Below are 17,687 nucleotides of genomic sequence, written 5' to 3' on the forward strand. Positions count from 1 at the left end.
GGCAAATTCTTAGTTTGGCAAAAATATGCATGTGCAAAAGTGAAAATTTGATGTGCAACATGCTCAGATTCAAGATCTTTCAGCTTATTGTCTCCTGTTACTAGAGCTCTACCTCCTAGCGGTTCCCTTGACTGCCATATGAAATACGCTACTTAACTCCTTTTGCATGCAACTGATTACCTCCTTTGTGTTATCTAATATCTTAGGTCATGTCAACACATGCAACAATATGGTGAGGTGAAATTCTGAGGTGATGGATTAAATTGGATCCCTTCCAAGTGCAGGTGAAGGTTTATACTCTTAAATTCTCCTGTACAAAGAAGAAATTCCATACAAATAGTCAACTACCACAATAAACAGAGAGCTAGTATACAACCACTTACTACAAATTAAAGTTCATACAAGTATCAAAATACACAAAAGTTTAAACAGGCACCCCAATCAACCTTTCTGCCTTTTATATGGCACAAAAACATCTATTGGCAATGCTAATATTCTACATTAGGAATGCGAAACCTGCAGAAGTTGATGGACTCCCATGTCCTATAAGCTCCAGTCAGCATGACCAATAGTCAGGGATTACAAGAGTGGTAGCATCGTGAAGGCCACAGGATCCACATATGAAGGAATGCATAACTCAGCCTCACTCTGGTGGTGCAATCTACACTGCCAACTCAGAAATCTTCTGTCTCATTCCACTGAATGCGTCGATCATAGCACGTCAACCTTGAGCACATGGCAAGGGTATTATGTAATTTTCTGCCGTGGGCTACATTAAGGTCCTAAGAGACAACACTAACAATAGCGACAAATTGAATGAAGATTGAAAGGCCAAAAATACATACATATAGAGAGACTCGTGTGTGTGTGTGTGTGTGTGTGTGTGTGTGTTTTAAAATCACAGGCAACAGAAAATGAAGACTGCCCCCTAATAGCCCAGTTGGTAGAGCATGATACTCTTAATCTCAGAGTGCTGAAGAAGCAAACTCTGGAGCCTCTATAGCAATTTACATTGGAGAGGAAACTGTTTTGATTTCTTTGCACAAGTCCCTAAGGGGGAAAGCCAGGCATGCATCATTAAGCATGGGTGGTAAAGACTCTTTAGGATTGGAAGGTCAGGTAGGGACTTAAGAGATCCTTGCTAAGTCATCAGTTTCCCATCCTTGCCACACACACACACTGTAAATAAAGGATTTCTCTCGTAGGGGATGGGTGGGAATATTCCTTCCAAGGCACTACATGAGATTAATTTGTTCAGCACCCACAACTCAGAAGATTGGTTCCCAGTAAGTATTAGACCTCGGTGTACATTATCCCACTTTCTCCTCCCAGGAAGCAAGCCATTAACTCATAAGTAGGCTGACTTCCCCTTGTGATACTGAAGGTGGTATTATATTTACATCCAGCTCTTCTTCCAAATGGAGCACAGAGCAGAACAGATGTGTGCATCTGAATACCAGTTGCTGGGGAGCACAAATGGGGAGAACACTGTTCCTCTCATGGCCATAGAAGTCCCGCCTGCAGAACATCTGTTTAGTCACTGTGAGTCTAGAATGTGGAACTGGGTGGATCTTTGCTCTGAACCAGTAAGGCTCTTTTAGCATTATTAAGATACTGAACTGAGGCAACAGGAGGGGGGGGGGGAATGCCAAAACACATCTGAGAGATTTGCCCTTCTGCATATGCTAGGATTCCAATTCTCTCCTTAAGTCAGTCATTTTCCGTTACATTCACACACGCACAGTAATGTTTAAGTAGGGAATGGTCTGAGTGCACACACAAATAGGGATGCTAAAAAGCTCATGTAAGCTACTTTTTCTGTAAGGAGCTCAAATTAGATAGGCGTATAACAATGATATTCAAAATTCATCCGCTATGCTTCCTGGGTGGAGATAATTTAGTGCCAAGAGTAGTAACAAAAATAGACACCTCTGCATTCCTCCCCTTTTTGTAGAACAATACCAACAAGAAGAAAGTGAAGGATAATACTCAAAAGCAAGTCTGCCAGCAAAAGATTCTCTGCCACAGGAATGGTACACCTCAGGGGAAGTGGAACAACCTATCACCCTGAGCTACAAACTTATTCTCTCCCAGGCTATACAACTAACTTCAAATGCAGACTTATAATGAAGGAAGCGTGCAGGTGGGGTCTTCAGATGATGATGTACAATCCTAAGGTTGCAAATGCAACTTCCAGAAATAGTGCTACATAGATGTGTTCTATTCCTGACCAATGCATTTTTTTTCTTCTTCGCTGCCCCACTCACTTTCAATGCCTAGATCAAATTATTGAATTCTGGGGAGAAAAATCAGGTGTTGAACCAAGCCATGTTCTTCAGCTATTTTGCCACACACAGTTCAAAATCAAGAATTGAGCACCTGCAGAGTTCTTGCCCCTGCCTCACCCATGTCCATGACTACTAGCAGCCAAACCTATTTGATTTGTATAGCTGTAGGTAAAGGTAAAGGGACCCCTGACCATTAGGTCCAGTCGCAGACGACTCTGGGGTTGCGGCGCTCATCTCGCTTTATTGGCTGAGCGAGCCGGTGTACAGCTTCCAGGTCATGTGGCCAGCATGACTAAGCCACTTCTGGCGAACCAGAGCAGCGCATGGAAACGCCGTTTACCTTCCCGCCGGAGCAGTACCTATTTATCTAATTGCACTTTGATGTGCTTTCAAACTGCTAGGTTGGGAGGAGCAGGGACCGAGCAATGGGAGCTCACCCCGTCGTGGGGATTCGAACCGCCAACCTTCGATCAGCAAATTGAAGGTCTACTGAAGCCAAGGGAAAAACACAAATGTATAAAAAGTTGTTGCCTAAGATTATCTCTCACTTTTTCTATTTTAGAGTCTAGAGACCTCGGAATCTTGCTTCTTGAAGTTCAACTCCCATTGTTTTGACAGTGCCTTAAAGAGCTTCCAAGACACAATGCTTAGCAAGGATTTTATGCATTCAGCTATCAAGTTTTCTCCAAGAAAAAAAAAGTATTGTGCACAGATGGAGCTAGTATAATTGATTTTTGTAACCACATAGGCATTAAGAGTAAACAAAAGTAGTAATAAATTATGCTCAAGAGAACAGCAAGAGTGGATTCCAGAAGACAGATTATGCAACTAGTGCCATTTGTTTAGAATTGTACCCTTTATCAGGGCATAATTATGTCAAGCAAGGTGTACAAAGGATCCCCCCCCCCCAAGACAACTATCTCATAGGCTGCAAAAAGAACACTGATCTCTCATAATCTTTCTAATGAGCTTCAGCTTTTCCATCATACAAACCTACCGTAACGTGCATTCCCATTGCTATTATGCTTCCAGGACAAACTAAATTAAATGAACAGAAACATAGAAACACCACCTATTTTTTACAACTGTTTCATCTTTAATCTTGTGTTTAGAGTGGAATTTCTAAAATCTAAAGAGAAGTGTTAAATGTATATGTACAGTTACATATGCATGGCATTTAAGTGGGTATAATCCAAATTGGGAGGGGGGGAGGCAGATGTCTCTGAGGTACTGAAGGTAGTACTCCTTCTGGTTTGTGCACATTTTCTGTTTAGCTAAGGAATATTTAACCTATGGAGTACAAATATCTCTTTTTAATAGAAATCATCTCATCTTCAAAATATTTATATATGTTGTTTCTAAAAGGGGATTGAACAAGTAGATGATATATGTTGTTTCTAAAAGGGGATTGAACAAGTGGATGGAACAAGTAGCCTTGCGGCTGTCTCAAAATACTAACACTACAAATTACTTTGCACATCATGCTGTTAATGTAGTTGCCTGCAAATATCAGAGTAAGTCTATATGCACTCAATATCTCACACCAATCTCACAGTAAGCGTGAATGAAATAAGTTACCTGCACAGAAGCAGCATTGGTTCTCTGCATGTGTCCTGCCTGAGCCATCATTTCTTCATTCAGAGTTAGACATCAATCTTATTCAGCGCTTATTTGCTGACAAAGGCTCTGACATCATATAGGGTGGGAAAATCCAAATACTGCAGCCACTGCAAATATTCCCAACTCTAATTTACACTCTGTATCTCTCTAGTGTCAGACGTTATACATCCAAGCTAACTGCACTCCAGTAAACACACATGTAGATTACTTCAATGTCAAGACCAGTTTCCAGTGTTCAAACCTGCTGTTTAAGAAAACGAGCCAACTGCACATTCTTATGTGTACAGGTGTTAACACCTTTCACCTGCCTGGACCTTCCTACATAACCAAGTGTAAAACGTTTTCTCCAGAATTAAAGAACACCTGAACCAAAACTCCTCCACTCCCCCCCTCCCCAAATGAAAACTTTGCAAAGAAAATGTTGCCAAGTGATCTTGGTGAAGATACCACAGAACTACTGGGGGGGGAGCAAACTAGTGCTCAAAGTTGCTATTTTACAGGGCAAATGTGTGCGGGGGGTTTTCAGAAAAAGCTGAACATCGAGCAAGTTACCCAAATATGTCAAGGTGAGTTGTTCCCAAGTTAACATCTAGTCCTTGGGCCAAGGGTGTACACTTTTTGATACACCGAGAAATTGTGGCTGGAGCAACAGCCACCAATGCACTCCTCTCCTCAAAAAAGAAAAAAATTGACTCCCGTGGTTCTTGCCAAACCTTGCCACATTCACACACACTGGCCCCTAGTTTGCCTACTTTGTATGGTTATGTAATACAAAAATACAACTATCTGCACACCCTTGAGTATGGATACCAATCCATGGCCAACTCAGGCCAAAGTTTCCTGTGCTCCATCTAGTACTGTCGTGGAAGTCCCCAGTCAGGTACTCCGGCCTATGCATGCATGGAGCAATAACTGAATTCTTTGTCCTTTCCCCATCACATTTAAAGTGAAACACAAATCCGGGTTCAGACGCGAAGCACGTGAACCTTTTAACCCTTTCCTGACCCTTATGAGCCGGGGGAAAAGTTGCCAAAACAAAACCATCTGCCTCCCAAACCGAAGGGGGAAACCCCCAGTATCCACGCGAGCACTGGGGAGCCAAACACCGCCCCCTCCCCTCCCCTCCCGGGACTCACCGCGGGGCTGCCGCTGCCCTCCCTGGCTCTGCCCTTGCCCCTGGTGGGCGACTCCTGCAGCAGCTGCTCCAAGCAAGCGGTGCCCGGCAGGGAGGAGCTCTTCTGGTGGGACAGGTGAGCCCCCGGCCGGGGCAGCGGCGACGGCGGGGGAAGCTCCTCCCCCTTCTCGGCTTGCAGGGGGCCATCCCCGCCGCGCCCCCTGTCGGCTCGGGCGGGGGCAGCCGGCGACGGGCAAAGCGAAGACGATGCCGAGGAGGAGGCGGCGCGCGCGTCGTCGGGGCGGCGGCGGCCCTGAGGCGACGGCGGCTGCCCCCTGCCCTGGTGGTGGTGGTGGTGCAGGATGTGCTCCCGCAGGCGGCGCAGCGCCGAGCCGGCCTCGCTGCTCACGGCCTCCAGGGGCTCCGCCGAGGAGCAGCAGAGGTTGGGCTGGGACGACGAGAAGACGCGGTCCAGCACGTGCTTCCTGCGCCTGAAGCCGCTCCACTTGACGGCGCCGCCGCTCAGCAAATCCCCCTTGGCCGCCGCCGCCGGCTGTTCAAGCGGCTGCTGCTGCTCGGCTCGAGCGCGAGGAAGCGACGGCGAGGTCTCCGCACTGCGGCGCTCGGCGGCTGCCGCTTTGCCGCCTTTGCTCTTGCCGCCCAGCTGCAGGTTTCTCCACAGCCGGGCCTGGAAGGAGGAGGAGGAGGACGCCGGTTCGGGGTCGCTGGGCTTGTCCGCCGCTGCTGCCTCAGGCTCCATAACCGCCGCCGCCTCCTCCTCGTCTCTTGGCCGCCGCCTCCTCCCGCTTCTCCACAAACGCCACCACCGCCGGCGTCTACTGCTGCGGAGGCAACAGCAGCAGAGCCCGGTGGAGCCTGGAGGCTTCAATCCAGGCCGGCCGAAGGAAGAGGCTGCGCGCTGGCCGCCTCAGCCCCGCGATAGGCAGCTACCTCAGCGGCGTGCCCAGGCTGCGGCTCAAGGCTGGGTGCACCACCCGCAGGGTGGCAGCCGCGAGTGGGCGCGAAAGAGGAGGAGGAGGAGGAAGCAGCAGCAGCAGCAGCCGTCGTCGCCGTCGCGTGAGGCGCCGCAAGCGAGCAAGAAACGCGCCTCCACCGAACTTTGTGTCTCGCGCGCCGGACTTTCCTCGCCCTCCTCGCAGCTGCTAAGTCACACGGACCGCGCAGGCTCGTGCCGGCTGACTGACGGGGCGGGGGGTGGGGGAGGGTGATTAGATTAATGACAGACACGTGCGCGCTCGCTGGAGGCAGCTGGCCAAAAAGTGCGGGGGGGGGAAGAGGCGGGGAGGAGGAGGATCGCGGCGGTCTGCAGAGCTCAGCCTTCACGGAGGTGCAAGAAGAAGAGGAGGAAGGCTCCAGGGCGGGACCAAGAGGTGCTGGGTGCAGATAAGGGGAACGAGATGCTGGTTTGTACTGGCCCGTAGAGGAAGGATGCATATGGCATGAGATAACCGGGAGACAAGGCTGACACGCACGACTCATGCTAGCCTACAAACTAAGTTAGAGGTTAGAAGGGGGCGGGTGAAAAGTGGAGCGTGAATATCGCCTCCAGGTGAAGAGGCATTTCATTTTTATCCTGTCTCTGTCACTTTCATTGGCTTCACTGGAGGCATTGGACTGGGTACCCTGCAAAAGAAAGGTGGGGAGGAGAAGGTGGGTTGGGGTCTACTGGTACTAGATCTCTGACTGATCTCTAAGGGTTTTGCTATAGTTTTTTGTAGTTTTTTTTTTTTTTAAAGTAGATCCCACAAGCCGGAACCCTGCACAATACCAGTACGCAGGTCTGGCCCAACTTTCTTTTACTGCTGGATGTGAAGGACAATATTCTGTCCCTCTCTCGCTCTCATATATATACACACACAAACACAGCCACAAACATCAGGTTGCCTGATTAACCTTGGCGCTGTGGGTTAAACCACAGAGCCTAGGACTTGCCAATCAGAAGGTTGGCGGTTCGAATCCCTGAGACGGGGTGAGCTCCTGTTACTCAGTCCCTGCTCCTGCCAACCTAGCAGTTCGAAAGCACGTCAAAGTGCAAGTAGATAAATAGGTTCTGGTTCGCCAGAAGCGGCTTAGTCATGCTGGCCACATGACCTGGAAGCTGTACGCTGGCTCCCTCGGCCAATAAAGCGAGATGAGCGCTGCAACCCCAGAGTCGGCCACAACTGGACCTAATGGTCAGGGGTCCCTTTACCTTTTTATGTTCACATTAGCAGCTTAAAACACAGCAAGGTCCTTCTCCCCCTGTCCCGCATTTCATGCCACATTTGCACAGTGCAGTTCACCTGAGAGAGGGGCCTTTGTGATGTCTTCGTTTGAACCACATGACCCTTTTGGTTGCCCCACCCCTGCAGCCTCCCAAATCCTATTTGTGATTCTGTGATCTACACATGGACACTCATCTTCGCGTGTGCAATGGCGGTCTCAAATGTTCACATTACCGCTTACTCCACATCCTCATTTCTATTAGAACTGGTTTGAAGGGAAAACACATCAAGCAACAGTATTTGTCAATAAACTACAGGGCTGGTATGGATTGTGGCTAAAGTGTGAATGTGGCTTCAAAAACTAGCAGTAGGAGCACACTGGATGCAGAGTAAGTGGTAATGTGAACATGCCCTTTGAGGGCAGTAAGCTAGCTGAGAGGGTCAGGGCACACTATGTTTTATGTCATGAACTGCTCTGAGATCTTTGGATGAAGGGCAACATATAAATTTAATATCAAATAATAATAATATGTTGCAAACACAGCTGCTCTGACCACCAACATTTTGCTGCCATTCATTTGCCACTCCACCTGGCTCCTGCACTCTTTACCCACACACAGCTGCTCCTATGCAACAGCGTGCATCGCATGAGTATAGCAACATGTGCACACATATGATGCATGCCGGAGCACATGGCCTGAGCAGGTTTACCAGTCTGCCTGCTTACTTAGTTGGGAGTGTTCCCCAATGGCACTGACTAATGCATTGGTAGAAGGTGATTAGACAACACAGACAGGCTGCAAAGGATAGCACGATGCAAGAACCGGCACTGCTGGGGCACCAGGTTGGGAGGATGGGAACAGCTCAAGAGGAATGGCCAGGGGAATCAATACCCCTGCCTAATGATAGGGCCAGTCCTCAGAAACATTGCTCTGCAAGTGGTGTTTTGACAACCCAAAGCAGGTCCACTGGAACCAGGTAATTTTCAACAACCTTTGCTGAAGCAACTGAGCAAAAGCTGCCCTCTGGATCCCATATTGGATCCTGTACCATATTGGATAGCAGGCACAGTTTATTTCAGTACTCTGACCAAGAGAAAAGTGGGCATCCTAGACAGAGCATTGGACTTTTACTGCAGAAATCAGAGATCAAATCATGCAGATTTTTATATGTATTTTTAAAAGCCCAATTCAATGGGGAAATGGGATGGAATTTTGATAATTGCCCCACCCCCACTTTGTAATATATATATATATACATATATTTGCTTTCGTAGATTTTCACGGGTACAGGAATGCAGGTTTTGGTGTCTTCGGGTGTCTTCCCGTGTAAGAGTCGGGGTGTCTGGGCGACGTTTCGACGAGGTCTCACTCGTCATCTTCAGGCTGGTGCTTTCGGCTTCTTGTTACTGGAACAGAGCTCTGTTCCAGTAACAAGAAGCCGAAAGCACCAGCCTGAAGATGACGAGTGAGACCTCGTCGAAACGTCGCCCAGACACCCCGACTCTTACACGGGAAGACACCCGAAGACACCAAAACCTGCATTCCTGTACCCGTGAAAATCTACGAAAGCATATATATATATATATATATATATATATATATATATATAAAGATACGGTTTCTAATCACAATATTGAAATAGCGTGCAGTCGGTCCCTCATCACTGTTTCAACCTGAGAGTTCTAGTTTCCTATGCAGAAGCTGCCTGCAATGGAAAATGAAGGAAGCTCTTCTGCTGGTTCAGCAGCTGCCGTTCCAGCCATCTGTCAATGCAGCCAGTGGTGTTTTGAGAACGGAGTGAAGAGAGAGACAAAGAAGAGGCAAGTTCATGTTTCAGGCCAGTCCCTCTGTCACATCCAAAGCCCACTTTGTCTTGTCCGATGAGGTAAACGGGTTATATGATTCCCAAATGACTTATCAAATGTTACATCATGCTATTCTGCCCTCAGCCCCCCCCTCCTGCTGCAATCACATTTAGGAACAACGAGCCGTAATGAAAAGACTATACTTTTTTATCCTCAACTTGTAGATACCAGATTCTACTGAGATTATGTTTGCCTTTTCATCTGGAGGTTGGGAAGAAATGGATGCTCAGCATTTTAATTTAGACCAAAAAGGCATGTTCTATTTATAGTAGCACAAATGTCATATTCTCTTTCATTGCACAGAAATGTGCCCAGTCTTGGATCTCCAACCTGTTCCGCATGACTGCCTTGAGCCGCTGCAATGCAAAGCCCTCTCCAGCTGTGTGTGTGTTTGTTTGTTTTTTTACAGGGGCCTCAGGCCGCCTGAGAGGTTTTATTTGCTCACAAGAAATACTAGGATTTTGCAAATGGATTCTACTGCATGAAAGGAAAGGCTCGGAAATTTCAAGCAAGTGACTTCTTGTAAAACTAATTTGACTGAAATCCCCAGAACTGTGGACTTTTCTGCTACTCGTGCTGCTTCTCCGGGAGCTTTTGACTCACATTCTCTGCCTCCAGCAGTATGCTCATCTGATGTGCTCTTCCCAACTGAAGCTGCGAGTCTCTGAAAGCATTCCCTATTAATAGGAACTAAGAGGACAGCTAACTGCACCTCAGAGAGCCCACCCGCCGTTAAAGTGAAACACCAACTCAATTAGTGGGGATAGAGAAGCAGGGGTGGTGTATCTACAGAGCTTATCCCTCCTGATTTGATTCAGAATAGGTGGTTTAGCAAGGCATAGCTTATTACCCATTTTGAATGCGCTGCTCACTTTCCAACTGACTTTTTGTGCTGTTCCATGTTGAATAGCAAAATGGAGGCAGAACTATAATACAAATTGGGTAGCCAAATCATTATTAGCTTTGCATGTAGCTATAGGGTCAGGACGTGATAGTTTGTGTGACAGCAGGGAATGGGAAGAAGAAAAGCGCTTTACTGACCCAAATGCCTCCCCAAAATACAAGAGAAATGTGTTTCCCTACTTTTATGATGAGCTAGCATGCCCAAAGACAGGACTGTTGGTATAATGAGGCAAGCTGAGACACTTGCCTCAGGTGGCAAAAGTGGGAAATTGCCCCTCTTGAGGCAAAATTGCTTGTTGTTTCACCTCCTGCGGCAGCCTTGATGCCACTATAAAGCCTTTGAGGAATCTATGAGGCTGTCCACCTCACACTGAGGAAGAGCCAAGAGGGGTCCCGCCTCAGAGTGAGGCATTCTGAGGAGGTATCCAGGCAAGTGTCTGGACTGCTGCTGTTTTGCTAAGGTGGGGTTGCCATACTTCTAGAAATGAAATTCAGGATGGAAAAAGTTGTTGAACCTTTTTTTAAAAAAATGGAAATCAAGGTTGTTGAGCAATCAACTTCAAAATCCTGGACATTTTGCTGATTTTCCAAAATTCTCCCCAGATGCTATTTTCGCTGGTTAAATCCCGGACATATGGCAACCTTAGCTAAGGCAAGCTAGAAATTCTTTTTAAATTTAGGGCTAAGTTTTTATCTTCATCAGAGCACAACCAGACTTTAAAACATACAAAAGTTAAGATAGTGAAACAGATTAAAATGGATAAATGGACAGTTCAGTTAGAAATGAGTTCCCTGAGCAAGCTTAGCAGTCATGAAATAAAAGGAGAGGTGCTCTTGTGGACCAGGAATTGGTTAAGTATCCGGAAGCAAGGAATAGGAATATATGGACTGTTCTCTGGAGAGATGTAGGAAGTGGAATCCCCCAAGATTGGTTTTTGGGCCTGTGCTTTTAAAACTTGTTCATCAACTTTCAGTAGTTAGGGATGAGCAGTGAGTTGGCTATGTTTGCTGACAGTGCTAAATTGTTCAGAGTGTCCTGGCTCCCAACCCAAAAGACACAAGCGGAGTCTCTCACTTGTAAGTGAGCAAGAGATATTTACCGTATTTTTTGCACCATAACACTCACTTTTTTCCTCCTAAAAAGTAAGGGGAAATGTCTGTGCGTGTTATGGAGGGAATGCCTACGGGTGGCATGCCTACGGATTTTCCTCCTCTAAAAACTACGGGCGTGTTATGGTCGGGTGCGTGTTATAGAGCGAAAAATACGGTACTTAGGCTTAGCAGAAGCAGACAGGAGCCTCAAGAGCCATGGTTCAGGAGTTCAAGAGCAAGGCAAGAAGTTCAGAACTGGACAACAGCAGCAAAGGCATTTCTTACATATAATGATTTTCAAGTAACAGATACGCTATAGAGATTCAAGCTAGAACTATAAATTGAAGTATATTGAAAAAACCAGTCCTGATGCAGTTAAAACAGTTTTCGAAAAGACTTTCACTCTTGATTTTAAGTTGGAGAGAGGAGCGATGAAAGAATTGCATGATGTTCTAGTTCAAGAGTCAGCAGCACTTTCTTTTAAGAGCAGCAGAGGAAAACAGAGCTTTAAAAAAAGCTTTGGATATTTTCACGCATTGGACTTAAATTGCCTTTGAGTCTCTCACAGGCGATTTATGTTAACACCCACAATAGTTGTTAACATACCAAGAACAGTAGAGCTACTTTAAACCTCATGTGACGCTATCCTTTGCCTCCTGGTTAGGTGGACAGAAATGAGTTAATGAAGGAGACAGCAATTGTGCCACCTGCTGATTGTTGGTGTTCATTTTCTATGCAGGATAATTAGGGCAACTTCATATGTTACCTTTGCACAGTGCTTGGTACCACAAACCTGCTCCCCCATCACTGGCTCTGTCCTGGGGTAGAATGGATGTACGCTTCACACCACATAAAAGAAAGATAAATGTAGAAACATTTTCTACAGTTTCCAGCACTGAAGGTTTAGAATGACATGTAATAGGCCACAAAAGGGTTCAACCATAGACTTTATCCCCCTTCCTAGTAGTAGCTGGCAGAAGATGAGCCGCAGATAATTTGACTTTTAATCCTTCACTTCGTAAGCAATCTCTGCAAAAGAAGAGCCATTCTAAAGCAAAAAAACCACAAAAAACAAATCCCATCTAGTTTAGCATCCTGTCTCTCAGTGGCTAACCAGATTCCTGTAAGAAGCCTGGAAGCAGGACATAAGCACAATAGCATCTTGAAACAATTGTTAGAGCACCTCTAAACAGATTTGATTTCTGCAGTCATTGTTGTCCATCCTGTTCCAGATACAGTATGTGGGTTACTTCAGCATGCAGTGTTTCCCCACCTCAGTCAGGGCCCAGTAGGCTGAGTTCACAAATGTCCCTTCTTCCAGTTCAGAACAAAGGAAGCTTTGCTCTTCATGTCATCTAGAGGTGCTGCTCAAAACTATATTGACACGCCAAACTGGCTGTAGTATACAGAGAGCTGCACCCCATGGTCTCATGCTATGTTCTACCACCATGCAACACTGCAAAAGGATCCTGTGATTATAAGGTACTTTTATTGATGCCTATAGAAGTATTGCAGTCTCTCAGGCAACAACTTGGATTGCTCATGCAGTCAGTCTGTTTCTCAGTCCTGTAGTGCTAATGTTAAAATAAACTGAGCAGCACTTTGAAAATGCTGCTTTAAAATATGATGTTTTATCTGTTTACCCAAACTTTTTGGAAACTACCATGGAAAATTAACACAGAAATTGCAGAATATCCACAATTCTCACATTTCATTCCCCAACAGGTAACAATCCTTAGAAAAGTGCTTATTATTTATTATTACTGCTGCTACTAATATATCTCACCCATCTTCCAAAGCATTCAGGGCGGCATTCATGGATAGAGTTTACCCCATTTTATCGTCATAAAGTGACTGCCCCACAGACACCCAGTGAGCTACACAGCTGAGGAGGGATTTGACCTTACTTCTCTCTGGACAAAGTATATGTTCCAGAACCTGTAGGAGAAATGATACAAATGGTTAGAAGACATATACAAAGCCTATTACATTGGGGGTGTATGTGTGCAAATTGGATTAAACATTCATCAAAGCATGTATAATTTATTTACTAATGGCATCTTATTCAAAAGAATACCCAACAGGTTTTGGGGGCATGGAAAAACATTTTTGTTTAAAATTCCATTAGCTTTCAGAACTACAGGATTGCATTTTTATCCCTAATGCGTTCTTCGGAGTTCCATAACTGAGTTATTGTGCTGCAGAGCACTTATTTTTTCAGCCTTTTGGATTATTCTGTTGCGAGTTCCATTGTGATTTTGCTGCTACACATATCCTCCCCTAATACAGGAATATAATCTCAATAATTGGGGAAAAGATGCTCTCATCTTTTTAGGATTAACCTAGCTTGGAAGTAATGTTCCATCAGCATTACTGCTGTTAGCAATAAGCCTTTTGAGGATATATTGTTCAGAATGATACACTGCGTACAATAAGCATATTTGCTTTCTATGAGCTACATGAAAACAGCAATAAAGGGAGCCGAATAAATTCCACTTACATACCAAATTGGAATCGAAATGCAAGCTTTTATTTCTTTTGTCCCATTTGCCCAAGGTGCTGTGCATTGTTTTCTTTCCGTATACACACATACTTTATCATCAAGTCTCTGAGACAGATTAGGCCGGGAGATAGGGACTTCCCCAAGGCCAATGAGTGAGCTTCATGAGGGAGTGGGAATTAGAAGCTGGGTCTCCCCAGTCATAGTACGAACACCACACTGGCTGTCCAAGACAATAGCAAAAGGGATGTCAGGGGAATGCCTCAGATCCTAAGCTGTTCCTCTATTCAGCAGTTGATTTCTGTTGACTCTTCACACATTATTTCCAATGGTCCCACCAACCATTAGTAGCTGACTTCCAGGGGAAGGGAATGGGGAGGTAGGAAATCCCTGTTCCCTGAAGGTGAACTCTGTTCCATTCAAAGGAGGAATATGAGCTAATAGCAATATCCATGCACAGAGCAATGTGTTGTGGTTCCAAGAAATACATTTAATTTATTGGAACTGCAACACATTGCTCTGTGCACGGATATTGCTAACTATTGGCTTGGATCTTAAACCTATTCTTCATAAAATATCATTAACGTAATAAATTCCCTAAAGGTGCTCCCTTATGGGGAGATCCTGGAGCAAAAGCTAGAAATGTATGTTTTAGAAGTGCTTTAGGTATAGATTAGTAGGGCTGCATGACTAATGAAATACCTTCCAGCTCTTTTCTCAATGTTTGTTCCAGCTGCCTGCACACCTTTCTTCCTTGTATTGGCTGGTTTGCTTGATAACGCTCTGCACATTTCTGAAAATGTAGTAATGCTGAAGAAGAGGACTGGAAGAGTGGAAGGGATCTGCCCCCCCCCCCAAAAAAGCAGATGAGACAGGCAGCATCCACACCATTACATTTAAAGCATTCTTATACCACTTGAACAGTTATGATGTCCCCCAAATAATCCTACTTTGTTAAGGATGCTGGGAGTTGTTAGGACACCCAATATGGCCATTGGTCAGGGATGATGGAAGTTGTAATCTAGCAACATCCGGAGGACCACAAGCTCCCCATCTATGCAATACAGTGCATATTTTGTGATCTTTCCAAAGTGTCTGAAAGCCAAACATAACCACAAAGCTGTGTACTTAAAACAGGATTTGATTTGGGCATATGCAGTTGAAATTGATGTTTTCCCTTCTTGCCTGGAAAAAGGGGGTGGGTTATAAGGGCAGCACTTGAGCACAATATTTATGTTCATTATCACAATGTTTAGCAGTGGCTATATAAGTTAATTGGGGGGGGGGGAATCTGAAAAGCAACTCTTAACCAAAAATTTAAAAGATCTTAATAGTGGAAAGGCAAAATCCCACTCTTGTTATATAATGAGAAATCATTCATTTAAACCATGTCAAAAACCTATACAATCATTTTTAATATTGTGGGAATTTAAAGTACCAAGTACAAACAGCCCATCTGTTCATTTCTAGACTAAATATATCACATCAGATTTCAAAGTACAAGGCTCAAGAGGAACAGTATGTGACTCTTTCAAACCTAAGCCAAGCCTCTAGTGACTTTCCTTGGGTACAGTGGTACACAGGAGTCCATCTGTCTAGCTCTTAGCAAGTGGACCTTAAATACTATGGTATATTTTTTATATTGTCATTTTTGACAAGTACGAAAGAAAGAGGCTGGCCAACATATTTTATAATTGATATACATAATTGATATACATAAATATAAGTAATACATTAGACATAAAATAACCCAACAATCGATAGTTACCATATTACATTAAAAAGTGTAATTTACCACATTTTCCTTTTTAGGCCCAGGAGAGGGCTAGACAGCTCTCAGCTGGCTTACTTCAAAATGGAGACTGATGGAATCTACACACATATAAAAAACATTCTGAAAATGCTTTTTTAAAAGCAGTTTTAAAAATACATTGAATTTTCCATAAGGCTCACCAGCGCCATTTAGTGTCACATTGTATATTGCACTTAAAACACACTCAAAATGTTTTATTTGCAACTGTATAGCTGAGTCCACTGTCTCCATGCCTGCAATGTCCTGTGTGAGAATCCTCATCCGGCTCACATGGGGCCTGTAAAACTCCATGGAAGATTTGGGGCAGTCCGTGTTACTTTCAGCCTAAATGCTGCTCTGAGATACTTGAAGGAAGAGCAGGGTGCAAAAACATAAAGAGGCTGAAACCTAGACTGCATACACAGTACACTGAAAACACTTTTTTTTTTTGCCCCAGAGAATCCTGGGAACAGTAGCTTGTTTAGGGTACTGGAAATTGCAGCTGTGTTAGAGGTAAACGACAGCTCCCAGGTTTCCTGAAGCGGAAATGTCCTTTAGATGTGTGGTTTGTATGCAGTCTTGGTCACCTTTTGTTCTGACAGACCTTTTGTGTCATCATCATGCACAAATTTAACAGCTGTAGTTTTCCCCATCACTATACAGTGGTACCTCGGGTTAAGTACTTAATTCATTCCGGAGGTCCGTTCTTAACCTGAAACTGTTCTTAACCTGAAGCACCACTTTAGCTAATGGGGCTCCTGCTGCCGCCGTGCCGCCGGAGCACGATTTCTGTTCTCATCCTGAAGCAAAGTTCTTAACCTGAGGTACTATTTCTGGGTTAGCGGAGTCTGTAACCTGAAGCATATGTAACCTGAAGCGTATGTAGCCCAAGGTACCACTGTATATCCAAAGTGGGCAAATCTGCACCTATTGAATTTCTGCCTGTTGCACAACTGTTAAAGTTTGGGGAGTCCTGTCAGGGAACATAACAGTGCTAAAGAGGTGGTTTGTTTGTTTGTTTGTTTGTTTTTAAATGTGTGCCATTTCTTTCTCTGAACTTACATCACCTGCTTTTTTATAATAAATTTTATTAGTATTTTCCAAACAACAACACGAAAAATATCAAAAACTAACAATACACAAAACACAAAAACCAGCATACAAAAAACCCCAAATCCATATCTTACAAGTTAATAATATAAGCACTAAAAAGAGAAACAAACACTGACTTCCACCAATCCCACAGCACCTCCTTTACCTCTCATTATGTCTTCCTGTTTTCCTTATCATCTCTATCCTAGCATCTAGATATAAATCCTCTTTCTTATCCTTTCACTTCACAAGGTTATTCCAGACTCAGCCAGATTTCTGTCCTTGAACCTTGGCTTTTAAGGTATTCATTTAGGCACTCCCATTCCCTTTTCACTCCACTTTTTTGTTTTTGTCTTATTATATCTGTCAATTTGGCTAATTCTAAATATTCACCTGCTTTAATCCTGTAAAAAAAAAAAATCACCGCTTTATACCAGCTGCGGTAATAGGTGGGTGGCTATTTTGATGATTACTCTGGTCTTGGGCTAAGGAGGCTATTTCCACTTTGCAATAGGTAAACAACAGCCCTTTAGATCAAAAGGTAAAGTACAGAAATTAAAACAAGCAGATTTAAATGTTAAATCCAGCTTTCAGTGTAAAGCACACAGCCCAAAGCTTTGCTGCACATTTCCCTGTCTGAAAGTTGGCGTTCTAGTTGCCTGGAGACAGAAGTAAACAAAAGTATCTTGGTGACAAGAGTGCGAAGTTTCCTGGAGCTGCCTGCTGCTGCTCTTCGTGAGAAATGAAGGGGGGCAGGGAATCCATCTTCTAGGGCTTTTGTCTTTTGATTTTCACCCAAAACGAAGCACAGTAGCTCCTCCAAGAAGTTTCCCACCAGGTACTGATAGTTTATCTTTTTGACATTTTTAGCAAGCTGCTAGGCAAACGAGGAACAAATGACTACAACAGTAATGAGTTCTGGGTTTGGGTTAGAAGCAGCGTTTTCTCTGGGATTGTTACTTGGAGTCAGGTGTTGTGGGATTGAGACTACTAATAGGGCTGGTTAAAGGCAGAGAGAACCTGTCAGACTTGGGATAAAATGCTAGTTTTACAGCTCTGTTCTGATGATCAAAGATGGGGTGCACTCTCAGGCCTTTAAAGGTTGCGGTGGTGTTCAGAAGAGCTTATAATTATAATCCACTGCCTGAAAAACCAAACCTGTATTTATTATTGATTTATTAAAATATCTATATT

At 44.5% G+C, this 17,687-nt stretch overlaps 1 protein-coding gene and 1 long non-coding RNA gene across 9 annotated transcripts in view; both read right to left on the reverse strand.

Moving 5' to 3' along the window:
- MCTP1 (multiple C2 and transmembrane domain containing 1) overlaps window positions 1-6,331 on the reverse strand; it is a gene marked incomplete at its 3' end in the record, with an annotated part of 173,270 nt that extends 166,939 nt beyond the window's left edge. For 4 of the 8 annotated variants that reach the window (XM_082191352.1, XM_082191351.1, XM_082191348.1 and 1 more), the window contains exon 1: window positions 3,867-3,897. In XM_082191352.1, the coding sequence (XP_082047478.1) occupies window positions 3,867-3,896 (30 nt within the window). In that variant the 5' untranslated portion in view covers window position 3,897. Of the gene's footprint in view, window positions 1-3,866; window positions 3,898-5,044 lie in introns of those variants that run through there. The other 4 variants (XM_082191343.1, XM_082191345.1, XM_082191346.1 and 1 more) reach the window with 4 other exon arrangements.
- Window positions 6,332-11,291: 4,960 nt separating this feature from the next.
- On the reverse strand, window positions 11,292-17,327 carry LOC309514359. Its single transcript, XR_014211953.1, has 3 exons — window positions 14,560-17,327; window positions 12,896-13,047; window positions 11,292-12,138 (listed from the first exon to the last, which is right to left on the reverse strand). It is a non-coding gene; the product is annotated as an uncharacterized lncRNA (long non-coding RNA).
- Between the last annotated feature and the right edge of the window lie 360 nt (window positions 17,328-17,687).

This window comes from Podarcis vaucheri (genome assembly GCF_965113315.1).
Source record: "Podarcis vaucheri genome assembly, chromosome: 11".
Classification (NCBI taxonomy): Eukaryota; Metazoa; Chordata; class Lepidosauria; order Squamata; family Lacertidae; genus Podarcis; species Podarcis vaucheri.